Source organism: Clarias gariepinus, chromosome 4 (genome assembly GCF_024256425.1).
Source record: "Clarias gariepinus isolate MV-2021 ecotype Netherlands chromosome 4, CGAR_prim_01v2, whole genome shotgun sequence".
Lineage (NCBI taxonomy): Eukaryota > Metazoa > Chordata > Actinopteri > Siluriformes > Clariidae > Clarias > Clarias gariepinus.
Genome location: NC_071103.1, coordinates 25,250,970 through 25,270,552, shown reverse-complemented (window position 1 = coordinate 25,270,552; position 19,583 = coordinate 25,250,970). Strand labels below are relative to the sequence as shown.

Genomic DNA, 19,583 nt, shown 5'->3' with positions numbered 1-19,583 from the left:
TATTTCACAAGGATACACATGTAAAACATTACACCTACATAGTATCCTGGTTTCACATGCTCAGAAGCAGGAACATGAACTGCACTTTGTGTTTGTCTCATACTGTACATGTCCGAGTGGCAGGACAAACACAAACACTTGAACTGCCACAAGGACAGCGCAAGGCAAAGCTGCTCCATGTACAGATGACCTCAGAACAGCCGACAAAACACATAGAAAGCCACGGGCAGAAAATCTACTAGCCTTAATGAAGTAACTGCATGCACATGTTTGAAATCTTTTCACTGATAAACCCAGAGAAAGTATTTGTTAACAGGTTTTCTACTTCAGGTGAATTCTCGCCTTAATCGAAATGCTCTGCTGTCTTTCAGCATGCGGTGCGGTCAATTAGATTTATGTCCTATTCTATAATCTCATTTCTGCCAATTGACAAGTTGATCCATAAAGATGACCACAGTTCTGTGGTGCTGTCAGGTCAGGTTACAGCAACAGGATTCTTAGAACACCGTTTAAAATCGTTAATGGCACAGCATGCCCTTTTCCTGCAAATCTAGTTCAATAGAGCATGCATTTTAACAGGAAGTGGAGAAAGAGTGCGTGTGAGAGAGAGAGAGAGAGAGAAAAAAAGCGCACGCGCGAAAGAGTATATATGTGGAACTCTAGCCACACAACTCTATGTTAGTCCAGCATCCCAGCCAGAGCTAAGAGCATATGGTGGCAAGGGTGAAGAAGACAACGCCAGCACACACAGAGCAGATGGATAGGGCATGATAAAAAAGAAAGAAATAAAATGCAGCATTGCTGTGGTTCCAGGCATGGCCTTGCTGTTACCTGTGCGCCCACCTCCTGCCCGACGGCATAAGTACACGGGCAGTGACAGGTAGACATCATAGTCAGCCTCACGCTTCCAGCAGGACCAGTAGAGGGGAAATGGGTCACCCCCTTGAAGGGTGGAAGCTGACAGGGGTAAAAAACCATCCCAAAGGAATCAAACACCACACAAATATGACCAAACCATCCATCTGTGCAGTTTGGCAATTTAAAGGATAATGAGATGTGCTGAAGCAAGACACCATTAGCTAAAAAAAAAATGCACTTAATTTAGGAAAGTAGGTCATACTGCTGTAATAAAAAGTTACAGCAATGAAGACACCAGGCAACCACAGTAAACCTGATGCTCAAACGATCCCAGTGTGGACCAGCTCATCTCTCATGAGCACACAATGCTTCAGCTAACCTGCAGGAGGCAGTGTGTAGACAAGGCACATCCACATTTCTTTTTGCCTCTTAGAGATGTCAAATAAGGTATGCATCAATAGTAAAATCAACAGTATGCATGAAAAGCACAGCACTATAATATTATATTTGAAAATGTAATCTTTTTTTTTTTCCTTTTTAAATGTACAAGTAGAACAGCAGTTTTAGATTTCCTGTGTACCATGTTATTATATTGTTACATGTTGCACCATGGTCCTGAAAAATCACCATTCATTATATAGGAGTTGCATAACTGGGAATGGCTATAATCCATCTCGACACTGACGATATAAAACCCACACATACACCATCGGGTTCAAAAAAGCACCTTTTGCTGTGGTGTTTTTTGTGATAATTCATATAAATGATTGGAAATAAACAAATGCTTTAGAGAGTATATAATTAGTCAATAAACTATAATTAACATTATAACAAAACCCCCCAAAAACAATCACAGTATGAAGCTGTGAACAACTGATCTTGCCTCAAAAAGCATTAGTAATTTAAAAAGCTTAAATTCTCAAATCCTCTTAAATCTTCAGCCTTTCTAGAGGACTACATGATGCATAGTTCAACTTTCCAAAACTGTCTAAGGCACATGCATGTCAGAAACATGCAGCATAGAAACTGCGCCAAATATGATGCATGGGTTGTACTATATGCCTGTAAAATACAGTATGTGCAGGTCATCCTGAGCCTCAGCACTAATTAACACGCCACTTTCAGGCTAAACTGATCAGCATTCCACATCACAGAGAAAAACACTTATCCAACATAGTAACAAACAAAATCAACAACCACTGCAACACTGCAGCAGACAGCCGCCTGCCAAGCCTGGAGTCATTAGAGATAATGCTGCACAAGGGGAGAAGGATGCCAAGGAAGAAATGTTCTTGAGACTCATTTAAAAATGCTTCCCGACACATAAAAAAAAGAATAACAATAATTGAACACATAGAGACAAAGATAAATGTGTTTCTTATTCTGACACTCCTAGACAACAAGAATGAAAGCGTGTAACATCTGCTTTTTGGGGTCGTGGGAGAAAAGCAGGAAGCAGGAGCAAGTACTTACCCAGCATGGCAGCATTGGTGTTGCGACTGACTGGTTTGGGTGGAGGGAGCGGGGGCTGCCTAGAGGTCTGTGTTGGCACTGGTCCCTGGGAGGACGACTGGCTGGAGGAGGATGCAAGGGGCATGCCGGCCACAGCGGATGGACCGGTGCGCATGGTCTTTGCCGCCACGCTGGGGACGGAGGACGACGGAGAGTTGGAGGAAACAGAGGAGGAGGAGAATGAGGTTGCAGGGCTGTGGACGGGCGTGTGGGGCAAGGGCTCAGAGCCACACTCTGCGGTGGAGCTCATGAACCATTTGGGGGGCATGACGGCCTGTTTAGGGGGCAGGGGCTCTCGCAGGGTATCCCTCAGAGCATCGGGGTCAGGAATATAGTGACTGCTGTCTGATTCTAGGAGGAATACAAATAAACAACATCTATAGTAGGTGTACTTCAATAAATCTTTAAATTACGTTTTATTAATATTTAAACATTAACTGTAAATGACCTGGATGACCTTCACAGACAAAAATCCACTAAGCCAAAATAAACCCTCAACAACTAGAATATCTAGGAATCTTATGAATTACAGTCATTTACTTTCCTAAATGATTAAATCAAAGTAACTGCCTTCAGTACTGAGCAAACACACACCTAAGTGTTTCACTCTTCTCCCTCTTATCAGGCTATTTAAGCCGTGTTATAAGTTGTATCATTATTCCCCCGCTACTCATTTGTATGTTTCTTAATCAGCTCATCAACTGCCGTTGGAGATAAACAGGCTGCCGTAATTACCTCTGTGTCTCAATATCGCCCCCTCCCACGTTACTCTCCCTTCATTCTTCAAAGCTGGCGTTTTTAATGCTGGGTTATTTACAGCCAGTTATCACGAGACCCAGGCAGCAGAGAAGAAAAAGGGGCATTCAGTTCGGATATATTTAATGAAAACGAAAGAAACATTTTTTTCTGATCAAAATGCAGCAACTGGAAAGTCCTGCAGGTTTTTTAGCTTTGCTTTTTTTTTTTTTTTTACAGTCACCTCCTTGCTATATTTAAAAAGCTGCATAGTGATTTATGTTATCTGTACATCAGGCAATAACAGCAATTTCCAATTTATTCTTTTCTTGTTACTAGCTCCTCAAATTATTGCTGAGACACATTCAGGTTATTTAACTAACTAAGTCTTGCTTGTTCATTTTAAGTCTGTGAATCTTAAATGATAAAAGTCAGTCAGTCAATCAATCAATGAGTCCTTAGTATTTATTATTTTACATAATTTGATTATTTAATTTTGAAAACGTTATTTCACAGACCTTTAGAACTAGTAAGATCTGGGAAATTCACCCTCACAAGTGGTTAATGTTCATTCTGAGAATTGAACTGACAGCAGCACATCACACACACACACAAAAAAGAACAATGCTGAGCTATCCCTCTGCTTGTTCCTAAATAAGGATTTTCGCTAGAGCAGGGCCCAAGGGAGCAGTGCCACTCTCCACTTTAGCATGGCTAGGAAAAGACCGAAGAAGAGGTGGAACAACACTATTGAGTAAGAGCAGCGAAAGGCAAGTCAAAGAGTTAGAAGGGGAAAGAAAAAATTGACCCGTCTCACCTCTCCTTCCTCTGCCCTCCTCAGCAGATGAGTGGCGGGGAAGGCTGGGCTTCCAGTCGGCCTCAGGGCGAGTTCTTCTGCCGTCCTCTGACGGGGCTTTGATCAGACCGGGCTTTCTGTCTGTGTCTGTGTGTATTCTACCTCCGTGCTTTATTTCCTCTCCCTGCCAGCCCATACTCGGCTTCCACTCATCGACTGCAGAACGCCCACCTCTCCAACACTCATCCTGGCTAGTCATTGCACGCCGCTCAGCATCGGAGGGGTCACGAACCCTGCGCTCCGGATTGACCCTGAATTGCAACTCGGATGTAGGCCGAACAGACTCGATACCGCGATTTCCACTAGTGCACACTACAGGCAGTGTGTGGCCATTCTTCACATACAGGGGCTTAGACCCATGAGCCTCATCAGCCTCTGCAACGTATGAAACATATGAAAATATATTAAATATATTATATACTTGTATATTTTTAATCTAGACTTTTTTAAAATCAGACAGAAGAAAGTCAGAGAAGATGCTTTTGAAGATACAAATAAGCCAGAGGCAAGTAACAAGAACAGGTTGCTTGCTTACTGGGATTTAAACAACATCTAGATAAATGGGCCTCCACTGCAGCAAGTGCATGACTTTCAAAGCTTTTTGCTGCAGGGCACAATTTGCTCCATTTTTTCTCAGCTGAAGACAAACAATATGTCATTTTCCTCCTCAAAATATGAAACTAGGCCTTCAAACACCTGTCATATTAAACCTTCTTGCTTCATCCATCTCAGGTACTGCTGAATTTTTATTGTGCCCTAGAGACCAGGGACATCGTAACAGACCATGGACTGATACCACCAGTGTGAATTGTTTGTGTCCCTCTCTGAAAGAGACTTCAGAGATATTATGAGGTATATGTATCATTCATGCACTGGCCTACAGGGACACTAATAGTTACGACTGATTTCCATCTATATCCTTAATATCAATCCTTTAATATATACACAGAATACATGCGTGCACACAGACTTAAAAGTAGCTACCATTTTCAGGAAGCTCCTTCAGAACTCCCTGCTCTATCAACTCCTCCCGTGGTCTTCTCATCGACATCTTTCTTTCCAAAACTGTTGGGAAAAATGCAGCACAAACAAGCGCACTTAATTAAATAATGAACCACAGCACATTGCAATGTGATTTGCTTATGTTGGATAAAGGCTCGATTTTCCTCTTCTCACTTTTCCTTTCCTCACTCGCTTTGTTTTTATTGATGAATGGAGTACATCCCCCAAGTACAAAGTACATTTAGTGGATTTTGGTGTTTGCTTTATGATTGCAAAAATAGTCCTGTGCAATATGAAAAACAAAATGCAGACAATTATCGAGCCAGATGTTTGACTAATAACATAAAAGTGAACATGGCATCATCTCAGCAAAACCTTGCTTCAGGGAACCAGAATCATATGCGGCCCAAATGTCTTTTACAGGCAATAAAACATAAGCACCTTCTGAAGTTTCCTTAAACTTCTCGCTGCTTTTCTTCTTCCTCCATTTCCAAGGTTTGAAGATCTTGCCCAGCGTAGAGAACTTGCCCTTGCGCTTGGGGGGAGGAGTGCTATCGCCCCCTTCACTCCCTGTGCTATTGTGCTGGTGGCTGCTTTCATCATCTGGAAGAAAGGTATAGTAGCAGAGACGGGTCAAATTAAACCGGGATCATCAATCAAGCAAAGACAGTCGATTTGACAATGGAGACTCGTACTAACACTTATGCATAAGAACATGATGCATAATCTAAAAAAAAAAAAAAAAAAAAAAACATTGAACTCACACACACAGGTCTTGCTGTCTTTGGGGAATCTTATTGATATAATTATTAATCCTTTGCCTATACAGTTCTTAAATCCAACTCTATTCTTTACCTCAGTTACCACAGGGAAGCCTTTTGGTTTACTCATGGAGACATCTTGGTGGGGACCAAATATCCACACAAGGGTAAGAATATTTGAGCGTTGATGTGGACATTTGATCCCCACCAAGATGTAAAAACATGCGCTCTCTCTCTCTCTCTCGCACACACACACACCTAAAGTGAATGGTTGATGATGCTTGTCAGAAGGGCTGTTGTTTTAAACTCCAAGGCAGTGTTTTAAACATGGTTGTTGTTTAAACACAGCAGTGCTTCCTGGCAGCTGTAGTTGGGGGCAAACAGCCCCCTGCACAGAGCCTCAGCGATTTGACCACTGGCTGCCACTTCTCTACTCCAAGAATTCACATTCCTCTCCCTGATAAGACTGTCAACAGGTTCACACGCATTTACTAGCAGTACCAGCAGTACCGACCGTCACTCTGTATAGTGTTTATGAACTCCAACCTCAAACGACGGGACCGTACTTTTGACTCATATCAAGTATGCTGTGTCTAATTTAACATTCACAGATAAAGAACTGTTTACTAACCCACTTCATTGTGAAAAATAATGATGTAGAGGGATAGTTCAGTGCAGAGCAATTTACACAAATTTCTCCTCATCCAGAATGGACATCAATAGATAAAATTTTTGTATTGGAAAGTTGCATTAATGTATAACATAACGCATAAACATAGGTCCATATCATCATACACTACATATCCAGGAGTATGTGGTGCCGAACCATAAAACGCATGTGTAATCCTACTGTTTTCTAAAATTTCGTCACAAAATTGAAGGTCCAGCAATTTCTTGAATGTCTTCGCATGTAGTAGCATGACAGTTTTCTTTCGCTGAAACTAAGGGGCCCAAAACTGTTGACGATGTGCCTGTGCACAAGATAAGCTCAAGAAAAGATACGGATTGCAAAGTTTGGAGAGGAAGAACTCAAGCGGCCTGCACAGAACTCCAACCTAAACCTCACTGAAGAGCATTTGGAATGAATTAAAATGCCGATTGCAGGCCAGGCCTCCTTACCCGACATCAGCCTGACCTCACTAATGCACTTGTGGCTGAAATGAACAAAACCCACAACCACAAACCAAAACATAGTGGAGAGCCTTCTTAGGAGAGAACTCCTGAAATACTGAAATAGTTCATTCAGCAAGCATACTGTGTATTATTATTATTATTATATCAAACTTCTTTATTGTTGTTTTATATATACACACACACACATACATACATACATACATACATACATACATACATACATACACACTATATATATCAAGCTTTTTTGTGTGGATGTAAAATATTAAATGAACTTACACATAGCATGTACAAATTCAATATTCATAAACACAAAACTGTGGGAATACTAAACTTATATAATATTCTATACATATATAATCTTATACACAATTTTCCAAAACTGTGAAGGTTAATATTGTGTTGTTCTAGTGCCAGTACAATAACCTCCACACTCTTGGGAATGAGCTTTGCTAAATTTTGGACTGTGATTGTGGGGACATGTGCCCATCTAGCTACCAGAGTACAACAGACCTAGCTCTGATGTCAGGCATGGAGCAAAGTTGGTGTTTGAGTTCATCCCAAAGGTAATCAGTAGCATTTAGGTCAGGCTCATTTTCATACTAGAACAGGTTTAGGATGTCAGTGCTGGATCATATAAAAGACATTATAGCCAATTACTGTAAATTGGGAATGACCCACGTAGGTTTGGGTTCCAAATACTTTTGGCCATACAGTGCGGGCAGGTTCCCCTTTGTGTAAATGCCATTATAAAAATCTAAAAGTTTAAAATATTTTTTTTCCATATAATTGGTGATGCAAAAAACAGAAGATTTATAATTGAATATTATCACTATGAGTAATTTTACATCCAACCTATAAAACAGCAGGCACACAATCCACCCCAGTAACCAAATGATCATTAAATGCAAGCATCCAGTTCTCTTTAAATACAGCACACCACGAAACATTATCGAGAAGTAGTGCTGAGCAACATGACACACATGTCACCACTGCGTCTTTAAACTTTTTAACATCTTAATAAATTATTATTATTATTATTATTATTATTAAAAAAAAAAAAAAAAAAAAAAAAAAAAAAAAACTCATGTTGTGATTTCACATGAGTTTGCAAAGCTATTTGGTCAACTCTTTGAAACATTTCAATCCGAACAGCTCAGCTGGGTTAAGGCTGGCTGGATATGAACGGCAAATTATAAAAGAGAAGCCACATTCACCTGGTATATCTTGTTGGTTTTATTCTGTCGTAGTGATGTTAATAAAAAATAAGCAGGTAAGACACATACTTATTCAGTTAACAGCATGTCAAAGACTAGCTATAGGAAGATGTAAGGATGCTTCAAGCAGACAGGTAGAACTGTCTTTTTAATCTTCTATTAGTGCTATTTCCAGCAAATCCCTCAGAGCCGTACGTACATGCTTAATGGCCGATATAAAACTGGCTGCCCTATCTTCCTGTAATGAAATCTACAGCTTGAAATTAGTTTTGCCCCTATGCCATTTTGCTTCTCGGAATCAAACGGCACATTTAAAAAGACAGCAACACTGCTTCATAAGAACCCTGAATCAGCAGTTAGAAAGCAAAACTACCTGAGCTCAAGCTGCCGTGTTGAAGGGTGTGGAAGCAGCAAGCCATGAGGAGCTAGGGAAAATGCTTATTTGTTTCTTTTCTCGTAGAGCCTTTGGAAAAAACAGCAGAGGTGTGAGAAGCTGCCTAAATTATTCTTTTGTGGTGAGACCAACTATATTTTTCAGAAACTTGTCAGAAATTGTTCATTTTAAATCTCATGCTCCGGGTCCAAATACAAAGGGGACAGTATGAGAAGAATCTAGAGGAACTCATGCTCAACGTCCACATCATACTGTTGAAGCAGCAGTAATGATACATGCAGTCTCGAACACTGTACTCATCCTCCAGTTCAATACAATCCAAGTCTACAGAGGCAGCCATCCAAATGTGAGATAGTTACAGTCCTGAGACAAAGTAGCCACTGACCAGCCATCCATCACAAAGCACAGAGAACGAGGCAGAATGGTTTCCCGGTCCCTCCGTCTCTGAAAAAAGGAACAACCAAGTGCTGCAGTATGCAGTTTGACCAGGCACTTGGCTGAGTCATTAAGCAGATCGTCTGGACGTATTGAACACGAAGCTGAGCTCTCCAAGCTCCCTGCTCATGGATAATGGACCTTAATGGACTCAGTATTGCTCACATCCCTGAACCGAGCGCACCGGAGAAAGAAGATCAGGCAGACCCAGATTCTGATGGGATAGTTTTGTTGTTGAAGGTGTCCATCTGAGTGGCGAGGTGTGAGCTGCTTTCACATCCTGCGCTATAGAGCTGTGTGCTAATAGCTGGGAGAGTCTGAGAGGGCTCAGAAAGGGAGGGAAGCCTGGGAAACAGAGGGAGGAAATGACACTCCACCCTGATCCTGAAAGAGGCAGGTGGGTGGGGGCACATATAGATGACCCCCACCCACTCTCCACAGCAGTACGAAGTGGAAAACAGTAAAACAAATGAGTAAAAACAACAAGCATCGGTTAGTGAGTAATGCGCTCTGTGCACATCCGTGCTGATGGGCTATGAGGATGCTAGCAGCCATTTCCCCCCCAAACTCCATGATTAAGATTACAGCCATACATGGCTCACCTTAACGCTCTTATAGAAATCAGGTTAAAAGCTCACAACCACTTACGAAATCATTATAAATGTTTCAAACAAGGTTATTTAATAATATGCCGGTCAGCAGGTCTTACTTTCTTAATTTTCTATGGTTTATCCAGGAAAATTTCTCACAGCAGAAAATTATACAAAACAAGTATGTAGTGCTATGAAAAAATTAATGTGGGTAAACCATACAAAATTAAGAAAGTAGGACATGCAACCAACTTGTGTTTCCTGTATTAATTCATAGACATACTAATGTGTTAGTTTTGTCAGCGTAAGACTTTAGCAAGTTTTTCTTTTCTGTCATTTAGGATGGTTGCACCACACATTACTGTTTCATTTTTTCCAGAAGGCTACAATTATACAAATGTAAAATATGCAAAAATAAGGTGTATCTAGGGCTATATCCATCACATCCCCTTAAATCGGTCTGTAAATAAAAATTGAGGGAGAAAGCCTGAATTCTAATTGATCGAGGCCTTGAGCAGTCTAAAATCTGGAATAGTTTGTTCAGGAACCTAGAGACCCTAAGTACCCAGAGGAACATGCAAGGAACTTGAGGGAACTCAGAAGAAGGCCTCTGCTGCAGAAGATGTAAATTTTGAAAAGGTACATTTGAAATGTTCATGTTTAACTTAAGATTGTATTTATTATTTTTGAAAGCACTTGAATTTACCCAATTAAACTATTATTTCAAAAGAAATCACTGTCATTTATGCACACTAAAACTCCCTCATTTGAGTTACATTAATACATTAGACTTGTATTAAAACTTGTATTATTAAAATAAAACTATATTTAAAGCATCATGTCATTACATAAAATTTAAATACTACTTAAATAACTCATTCAGAAAAGAAAGTTGCTCAAGTGATAACGGATTTGCAGGCAATCCGGTTTTAAACAGAACAGTACAAAATAACATTCAGTTAGAACAGAAAATATTTCCCAGCATGAACTCTATGTTCAGCTTGAAAAGCCCCAGCTGACTCCTTCAATCAAACCCATCAGAATCTCATTGTCCTTGATAAAGGGATGAAGCAGGTCAAATTAACCAATCAACTCAGGACAGAACATCATGATGCTTAATGAAATTCTTCTTTTCTTCACTATATGGGGTTTTGTGTACCACAAATTGCAAGACACACAATCTGTTGTGGAACACAGCAAGGGCTTAACACAATCAAAAAAAGACAAAAATCAATGGCACATCCAGAACAGCACAACCACTGTTTATGACTGCGTCACTTGTCATTTATTTATAACCATCACACTGCTGGCATTCGCAATGTACTGTGCTATACAGCTGCTTTTATTTTTCCAAAAATATTTTTGGATTGATTGCAATGAACAACAGCTTAATGACAGTATAGCATGTAGTCAATGCTGTGTAGACATAGAAATACTGTACGGTGTCCAAAAACAGAGATGAGCAAGCCAAAAGGAATCAGTATGTTTAGTACTGTACATGCACACACAGAATGCATCATGGACACAAATTTAAATGTGCGTTGCATGGATTCACAGGCAGCCCCAGGGCAGATGGAATCAGGTGTGTATGCTGTTCACTTTAGGATAGCTGTCAGTGGAGTAGAGGAAACTGTGATGCCTGCAGCAGTTTGTGTATTTAAGTAAGTTACACTGGTCTGCTGGGAAAACCTGGGAAGTACAGCACAGTCCTGCTGCTCTCCTCTCACTCAGCACACTTTCCCTTTACCAGTAAGAGCCCTACGAAACACATTCATACAATACAGATATGATCACATTGTCAGAATTGCGGCTCTCTAAAATATATAAACTAGCCAAGAGATCCTGATAGCAACTAAGACAAAGACAGTTCAGTGATCACTTCTGTAGGATGAATTTACTGAAAAGATCAGCACAACCCTTAGAAAGGTGGCATTTTGCATTAAAAGTAGCCGTAAGTAAATCCGGCATCAACAAGGGCAAACCCGAGGAGAGTCTGCTGACCAAACAAAGAAGGCTGTATTGTGAAATGAAACTTGGCCGTGGAGTTTGGCCGGTCATTTTGGCCAAGCAGTACCTGGCATCTGAATGATTCCTGTATGCAGAAGAAATACTTTAAGCTGCCTCCATCACAAGGACCTGCATCTCCTTTAGATACTTTTCGAAAACACAATGATACTTAGAACATTGAGATTTTAGGTTTTTGTAGATGAATAAACCATGGTTTTGGTAGACGTTGGGAAACATCTAACAGAAAGTCAGCAAATATCTCATGCAATTTTCTAAACCACATACACCTTAATATTGCTTTGCCCGACAACAATCTTAAACGATTTACCTGGAATTGTCCCAATCTTGGACAAAACGAACAATGCAACATCTAACAACCATCAGTGGTCCAAATAAAATACTGCAGCAATTCTGAAGGAATGTTTATAATGGGTGCGCTGAAAAGTCCTCCGTCTACCCACAAAACCCGAAACAGCCTACAACTGTAAACTAAAATAGTTAGGCCTGAGATATAAAATAAGTCCATGTTAAAGAATTGTGGCAAATATAACATCTTTAATTTTTTAAGCAGTTAAGAACGTCAGTGTGGATTACGGGCAGGGCGCCGCCGCCGCACATTTAAATCACTCCATTCAAAATTCTAATTTTATTCCTCACACACAATTATGCACTGTACTACTGCAATGAAATGCTTAATAATACTGTCAGTGACCAGAAAATAAAACTAAAAATGGAGGGGGAGGGAATTTTTTTTTATTAATGAAATAAAAACAGCTACTATCACCAATCACCATCATCATCATGTTCTTGAACAGTGAACAGATTAAATAACATATAAAGATCTTCTTAAGTCTTCTGCCAAACACAATCCAAAAAGTATTAAAGACAGATCTATAGACAGACAACTGAAAACCTTTAAGAAGTTTAAGAAATGGAAACCACAAATAAACCTTGGTCAAATGACTCCTAAGAGCCAGGATAAGTGCTGAGTCCTTCTTCTGATTCTATACTTATAGACAAAATTGGGTTGGTTTAGGACTTTGCTGGGTTCAGTCTCATCAGCATGGTGCTGAGAGCATCACACAATACTATCCTAGGAAATATGCAAACAAATCACTTACAACAACAAACAAACAAACAAACCACTGCCTATTTACATGATTCTTTTTGTTAATAACGATTTTGTCCAAAATGTTCAAGTCACATGATCCATGACTTAAATATGGACTGATTTACAAGAGGTTTAGAGTCACAAGTGTCCCGAGGAGCTTAGAGCCATTTTCATTGCCTCATTGGTCTTGTGTGGATGTTAAAGTCACCTTTATGTAGCTAAACCTCAGATATTGACAGTGGTGTGCATCCATGTGACTCACCAGTGTGTGTGTTGGTGTCCTGAGATGCAATCTCCAGAGAGAAGCTCTGTCCCATACTCTTGGCCCTAAGGGCCTACCCCTTTCAGCTGTGCCCTAGAAAAGGCCAGTTCGCACTGAGCAACAAGCGCGTCCCACCTGCTCAACTCCTGACTTCCGTAGGTCCTCCACTTCAGAAAGTTCTCTTATTGTCACTTCTTTCTTCCACCCACTGATCATTGCAAAGCTCTCCTTCTGTTCTGTGTCTCTTTCACCAACATTCCCTCCCTTCTTCCCTTCTGGAATTTTGCACTCCTCCCTCGGCTACTCCCCACCCCTTTCCTTTACACTGACCCTCCTCCTGCCTTACTGACTTAAGCCTGTGAGTTAGCACAACTATAGATGGATGCCTATCATTCCATGGAGCCAGGGTCAGAATGTGTGTGTATGAGGAGGAGATTAAGAGGTTGCGCTTGTACAAGACAAACAGATACTTAATTAGAACAATATGGTTAACAGTACGAACAATGGAATGTCACTCATTCCCATAGAGGCAGTGATAGAGAAAGCATAGCCCTCTGCCTCTGTACTTTGTTATAAGATGATCATTTTTTAAATGTAAATGCAAAGTTTTTCAGTTTTAAAATATGTAATTTTCTTATCCTTAACCGTTATTCAACAAAACAATGACTATGAAAGTTTATATGACATTCTGAGGCCTGACAAGATAAATGTTTATAGTTGTGGTTTATCTGGTTCACATCCAGCTCCAGCTTTATCCTCAAAATATCTATTGAAATACAGGAAAACAGTGGTTGCCCCCTAGAGGGAACAGTGAGCAAAACCCTTTAGCGGTCATCCATTGGAATTCCAAGCATGCAGCTTATCCAGCACAGTCCATTAGAGGGAAATCAGTGTGTACGTGTGCCACGTTTATGAATGATGCTCACAGACTTTCAATGCAGAACTTCATTTCCTATTTGTCTAATCGCGTAATTAAAAAAGGTCACCTTTCCGCAGAGACACCGGCGAATTAGTTAGGCTATATTACACATAGCATGATATGTCTCATAATGTCTAAATGCCTCAATAATTCAGTAATTTATTAAACACACTTAGACGACTGGCTCGCTACAGCGTCGGGAAGTACTCTCTCAAATCCGAGACAGGGACGAACTAGGAAGCGGAAGAGCCAAAATACACACTCAGCAAAACACACACTCAGCAGTCAAGTAATGCAATACTTCCCAGTTTAATAAGTCACACAACCATGAACTGGGAGGGTGAAAAAAGGAAGAGTGTGAATCAGTAGCCATGCCAGACGGGAGAGGAAGCAACAACGCCTGGTGTGTGTTTACTGTGGCACTTTCCTTACACACCGGTGAAAAAGGCTGTGAATGTAGAAAACTACATACAGAGCAAATGTGTAGCTCTCATCACAAGGGTTAATAAAGGTTACTGAAGGAAATGTCTGAGACTCTGACAGAAGTCTGTGGCTAGTTATTTCAAAACTGTCCCTTTCATCATATGCACCTATCCCAGTAGGCTTTGCACCCCCCGAGTTACTCCAAAACACTACCTAGGCTTAAAAACAGGATGATGTAAGAGTTCTGACCTTTCCGAATGAGGAAGACACCCTTTTTTTCCTGATTGTTTCTTTTATGTCATTGGAGATCCTGCGCTCGAATAACAGTTTACGTGTGGATATTTTATTGAGGCTGACAATGTCACCAATGTAAATGACACCAAATACAAGGAAAATACAACAAACCATGTACCTTAGGATACAGAGATTTGTTTTTGTTTATTCTGAATATTCAAACTTTTTTTATGGCAATATATACATCCTCACTCACTCACTCATCTTCTTTACCGCTTTACAGCGTCATGGGATGCCTGGAGCCTATCCTAGGTGACTCGTGGCACTAGGCAGGGTTCACCCTGGACATGATGCCAGTCTATTGCAGGGCACAAGTGTGCACACAATTATTCACACATTCATACACTATGGGCGGGCCTCTGAGTGAGATTCAGAGATCCCCTATCATCCAGAGATCGCTGCTTCTCGCAGCCAGAGGTCTAGAGAGAGCTGATTGGCCAAGCTCTCTCAAAGGGGAGAGATGAGAGGTACTTCGTGCTCCCACACCACGTCTGTGAGCTCGCGCACGCGGAAGGAGCGGATAGCGCTGTCCTCCGAGTGTGTTACGCCGCCCCCAATGGTGCGTGAGCTAGCAGTTCGAAAAGATGCGGTTGGCTGGCAAACGTGGTTCGGAGGAAACACATGATAGTCTTCGGCCCCCCGACTGAGTGGTAGTAGTAGCCTTAATGTGGGACCCCCCTAGTGAAGGGGAGGAATTGAACCCGACTAAATTAGGGAAAAAAATCAGGGAATAATTAATTAAATAAATAAATAAATAAATAATGATAATTATTGGCGCCAATGAGCCTAATCTGCATGTGGTTGGACTGTGGGAGGAAACCGGAAGACTCAGGGTGATGCCATGCATAAGTAAATTAATATTTTAACCTGAACAACTTTTGTAGAAATACAAATAAAATTGAATTTTGACCTTAAAAAAGAGCACTGACAGGTTCAGACAGGTTCACTGACCACACATTCCATCGTAATAAAAAACAAAAATGAACAAGCTCTAGTGATGATAAAGCAAGCTGCGGTCCTATTTCTGTATGTCCCAGTTACAGCGTCTACACTGGGGCACTGATCCAAACCTGCTCGTCCTGCTGGTTGGTTCTGCCTAAGCCCAGAACCTGCTGCTGTGACCTAAAAAACATGCTCCCCTCATCTGTGTGATAAAACTGGACCCATGACCATGGTGAACTTGAGAAAGAAAGAGTCATCAAAGTGTTTCATAGACACTTAAACTCATTCTTCCTTTCATTCTTCAGCTGGATAGAACCTTATAACTCTCAGGACATAAACGTGCGAGACGCTGGCTAAAAATAGATCTAGCTGTTGATAACGTTATATTAACTGATGCTCTGTGGTGTTGATTCAATGAATAACCCAATAAACACAACAAGACATAAATCATGTCCTGATAATATTTAATAAAATATCAGTCTAGAATGAGAAACACTCAAGCAGCTCACCAACTCTTAACAACATGGAAGCACAAACCAAACACTCACTTACTCACCAGGATTTTCCATCACAGAATCGAACACGAACCAGTGAGTCGATCCTGTGGATGCAAATGAAAAGGATGATTAAAACAGCTTCATTTCTTCTTTGACACATTTTATAGTCAGTGATAAAACTCTCCATGAGAGCACATTTTCAGATTTTCAGCCAGTTATACAACATGTAACATGCATCACAATACTCGTTAATTAGGCCGTCAAAATTAGAGTCCACGCTGTTCTCAAACTTTTGCGAGCATGACATTTTAGTGTATTGGGATTATTATAAAAAGCGATTACGATATAAAAAGCGATCTTTGTTTTTGCCTAGTTTTTGCATTTTGGTTAAACTGTTATTAATATGCTGGGATTTTTTTTCCCTTTAAAAAAAACTAACATTTTTCTACCCATATCATTGGTGATAGAAACAAACTTAACTGCAGCTGTGCATTTAAATGTTTATCAAAGATCTCACAAATGTCTTTATCTTTAAGTCCAAACATCTTGTGACTAATGTAAAAGAGCGGTTGTCACCCACAACTCCCCAAGAGTGACGACTAACATTGGAGACGTACTGTGTGGAAGGTCATTGGCCTTGTGAGGTGGTGCTCGCTCTCAGAGGGTCCAGTTCACAGGTCTCACAGCAGCGGGTAAGGTACATGGGCTTGCTTCTGCTGAATCTGGAGAGGTCAGAAAGGAAAGGTTTAAATTAGCAGGCACAGATAAACAGTTTACAAACACCCTCAGAAAGAAAATCTCATCTAATCTCGCTGACTGCTTACGATTTTTAAATAATTCTGGTTCCGTTACGTACCAGAGACGGTAAGAAAACTTAATCTAATGTTTCAGAAACATTTTCACATCATTAAACTTAAATAATCATCTGTTTCCCAGATCATATTTAAAGTTAGTCTGCACCTTAAGTATAACTGATAAACTTAAAGCCAGTGGGGTGAAGGTAAAGCCCAAGTCCCACTTTCATATTTTCTGCTACTGATAGTTATAAATTAGATAAAGAGTTTGGGTAGTCATTGATGGTGGGAATCCCCAGGGACAGGTCAATGTGATATCACAATACCTAGGTGCAGATTTTTTAGGATTCTAAACGAACAAAATATTTCACTTTTACCACACATGATGGTGTGCTGCCTTTTATACCCCTATCTCACCAGCGCGGTTTCGCGCAGTGGCCCAAATGTACGGTTCATCATGATTAACCGCAAGTTGTGGCGCTGTGATTACATGATCACGCATGTTAAATTTTTTGGTGGTCCTCGCGAAAGCTTGAGGACCTCGCAGAACTACACGGACCAGCGGAATGCATGACAGCGTGGTGAGATGCGCCAACATCGCATAGGTGAGACAGAGGTATTACCAGATGCAAACGTTTAAAATAATTAGATTTTGAAGCTAGCATGACGATAAATTAATTACCACATTAAAAGAATTGAAATGCATTACTGAATCCCCCTTAATCTTAATACATCAAGATCATGGTGGTGTATTTCGTTGTGACCCGTAGTCATTCAAGCTCTCTGACGTTGGCTAGAAATGTTTTTGAGCATTCTCAAAACTTTATGGCAGAGCTAAAGTGTTTAATGACTTGCAGGTCTGCCGTAAGTCCCGTTTCTGTAGGTCTTTCTGTGGTCATTTATGACCTTACCATCAATCCTCGGCTGCCATAGTAACTTGATGGCAAGGTTTTTGAGCTGATAAGTAAACTGATAACTGTGATAAGTTTAGCCTGTTAATATCAGTACCGTACACAGGTTTAGTGCGGCACCTTATTTCACCACAGTGCTTTGTTGCTACAGGGCTGTTTATGACATCAGAGCCACAGCAACCCATGATTTTTAACCCCAAGTAATTAACAGCAAAATCATCAAAGTGGAAAATGAGCGACTTAAAAATTATTTTCTTAAGGAATCACGGCACAGTTCCCTAAAGAATCACGTTTGTCAGACTAATGGACTAAAAGTCTGACAATGTGTGGAATCAGAGGATAAATAAAGCAGAGAAGAGAACATGGCGGAGGAGAACGATGAGAAAGATTTGCGGTACAGAAATCACGACAGAAAGAAGCAGAGAGAGTGATTGAGGGAAAGTGAGAAATGCTAATGAATATCTCCCGAGACAGAGCGATCGATTGGAGCGAGGCAGACCAGGCTTCGCAGGCCAACTTCTCTCTCACACCATATCACAGCAGCAGAACAGGAGGCTCGTGAAAATTCTCTCTATGCATAATCAATGTAAGGCACTGACAAACCAAATCGCTAAACTAGTTATGATTTACTACACATTCTAACATTTTAAAGATGACACAAGTGCTCTGCAATGCCACTGTATTTCCGCAGTTCCAACACAGAGGCCACTGAAAGGAAAAAAATGGTACTGGGAAAAAGAGGGCAAGTTTAATTTTAGTTTTCTTTGTAGGCCAATTTTTCAGGAAAATTGAAGGTCAGAAAAAAGAACACAAGTTCTATATGTACATCCATCACAGCTGGTAGAGCGTGCCTCAAAGCAACATGGAAGTGCAAGTCTAACAGTGTGACGTCAAATACAGCGTGCAAACAAACCTAAAGGAAACAAGAGGAATAACGATTTTCTAACACCACACGATATTTAAAATCAATGGCTGAACATTAAGCTTAGCGTATGTCAACAATTAAAGCAAACTACTAACAGTGTTATTATAGTCAGTACAGAGTTAATGCTGGGCAAGGAGGCTGAGAAAAGACTGCAAAAATTTGACAGCAAGCCTCACATTTTAGCTTCACATTTTTGAGGTTTCAGCGACCAAAATAATCCTAAAACTTTACAACACTCTCTCTGAAACTATACGCTCTGTCAACATTAAACGTAAAAATTATTATTATTATGATTATTATTAATAATAAAATAATAATAATCATAATAATCATAATAAAAAACAGCAGAATTTTTATGGACTAGCATAAATGTTAATTTTTCCCTCCATAAAGGTGCTATTAAGGGGAGAGAAAAAAAAGACAAAACAATACAAAAAGGTTATTTACATCTTGATCAAACAGCTTGTGTGACATCGGGCTTGGGCTGGGATTGGGCACCTATTTTTTTTTTTTGACACATCAAGAATTACTCTCTCACTCACTCATCTTCTAGACCGCTTTATCCTGTATTCAGGGTCACGGGGATCTGGAGCCTATCCCTGGAGGCTTAGGGCACGAGGAGGGGTACACCCTGGAAAGGGTGCCAATCCATCACCGGGCACACACACACACACACACACACACACACACTCATTCACACACTACGGTCAATTTGGGAACGCCAATTAGCCTAATCTGCAGATCCTTGGACTGTGGGAGGAAACTGGAGTACCTGGAGGAAACCCACCACGCAAATATGCAAACTCCATGCACACAGAGATTGGAATCAAGCCTGGCTGGGAAACAAACCCAGACCCTGGAGGTGCAAGAATTAATCAATAACCGATAATCACTAATGGTAACAAAATGCACATTTTTTCTTAGTTTACGTTTTAGTGGCACAATCCCCACTAACAATTAACAAAGTCCAAATAATTTAAACAAGCTTAAAAAAAGATGTCAAA

At 40.5% G+C, this 19,583-nt stretch overlaps 1 protein-coding gene across 6 annotated transcripts in view; it reads right to left on the bottom strand.

Moving 5' to 3' along the window:
- phactr4b (phosphatase and actin regulator 4b) overlaps positions 1-19,583 on the bottom strand; it is a 30,712-nt gene that overhangs the window by 5,472 nt on the left and 5,657 nt on the right. For 2 of the 6 annotated variants that reach the window (XM_053494807.1, XM_053494808.1), the window contains exons 2-8: positions 16,567-16,671; positions 16,009-16,053; positions 5,405-5,566; positions 4,946-5,026; positions 3,923-4,336; positions 2,332-2,721; positions 832-957 (exon numbers count right to left, since the gene is read on the bottom strand). In XM_053494807.1, the coding sequence (XP_053350782.1) occupies positions 832-957; positions 2,332-2,721; positions 3,923-4,336; positions 4,946-5,026; positions 5,405-5,566; positions 16,009-16,021 (1,186 nt within the window). In that variant the 5' untranslated portion in view covers positions 16,022-16,053; positions 16,567-16,671. Of the gene's footprint in view, positions 1-831; positions 958-2,331; positions 2,722-3,922; positions 4,337-4,945; positions 5,027-5,404; positions 5,567-8,448; positions 8,762-12,874; positions 13,114-16,008; positions 16,054-16,566; positions 16,672-19,583 lie in introns of those variants that run through there. The other 4 variants (XR_008357943.1, XM_053494805.1, XM_053494806.1 and 1 more) reach the window with 3 other exon arrangements.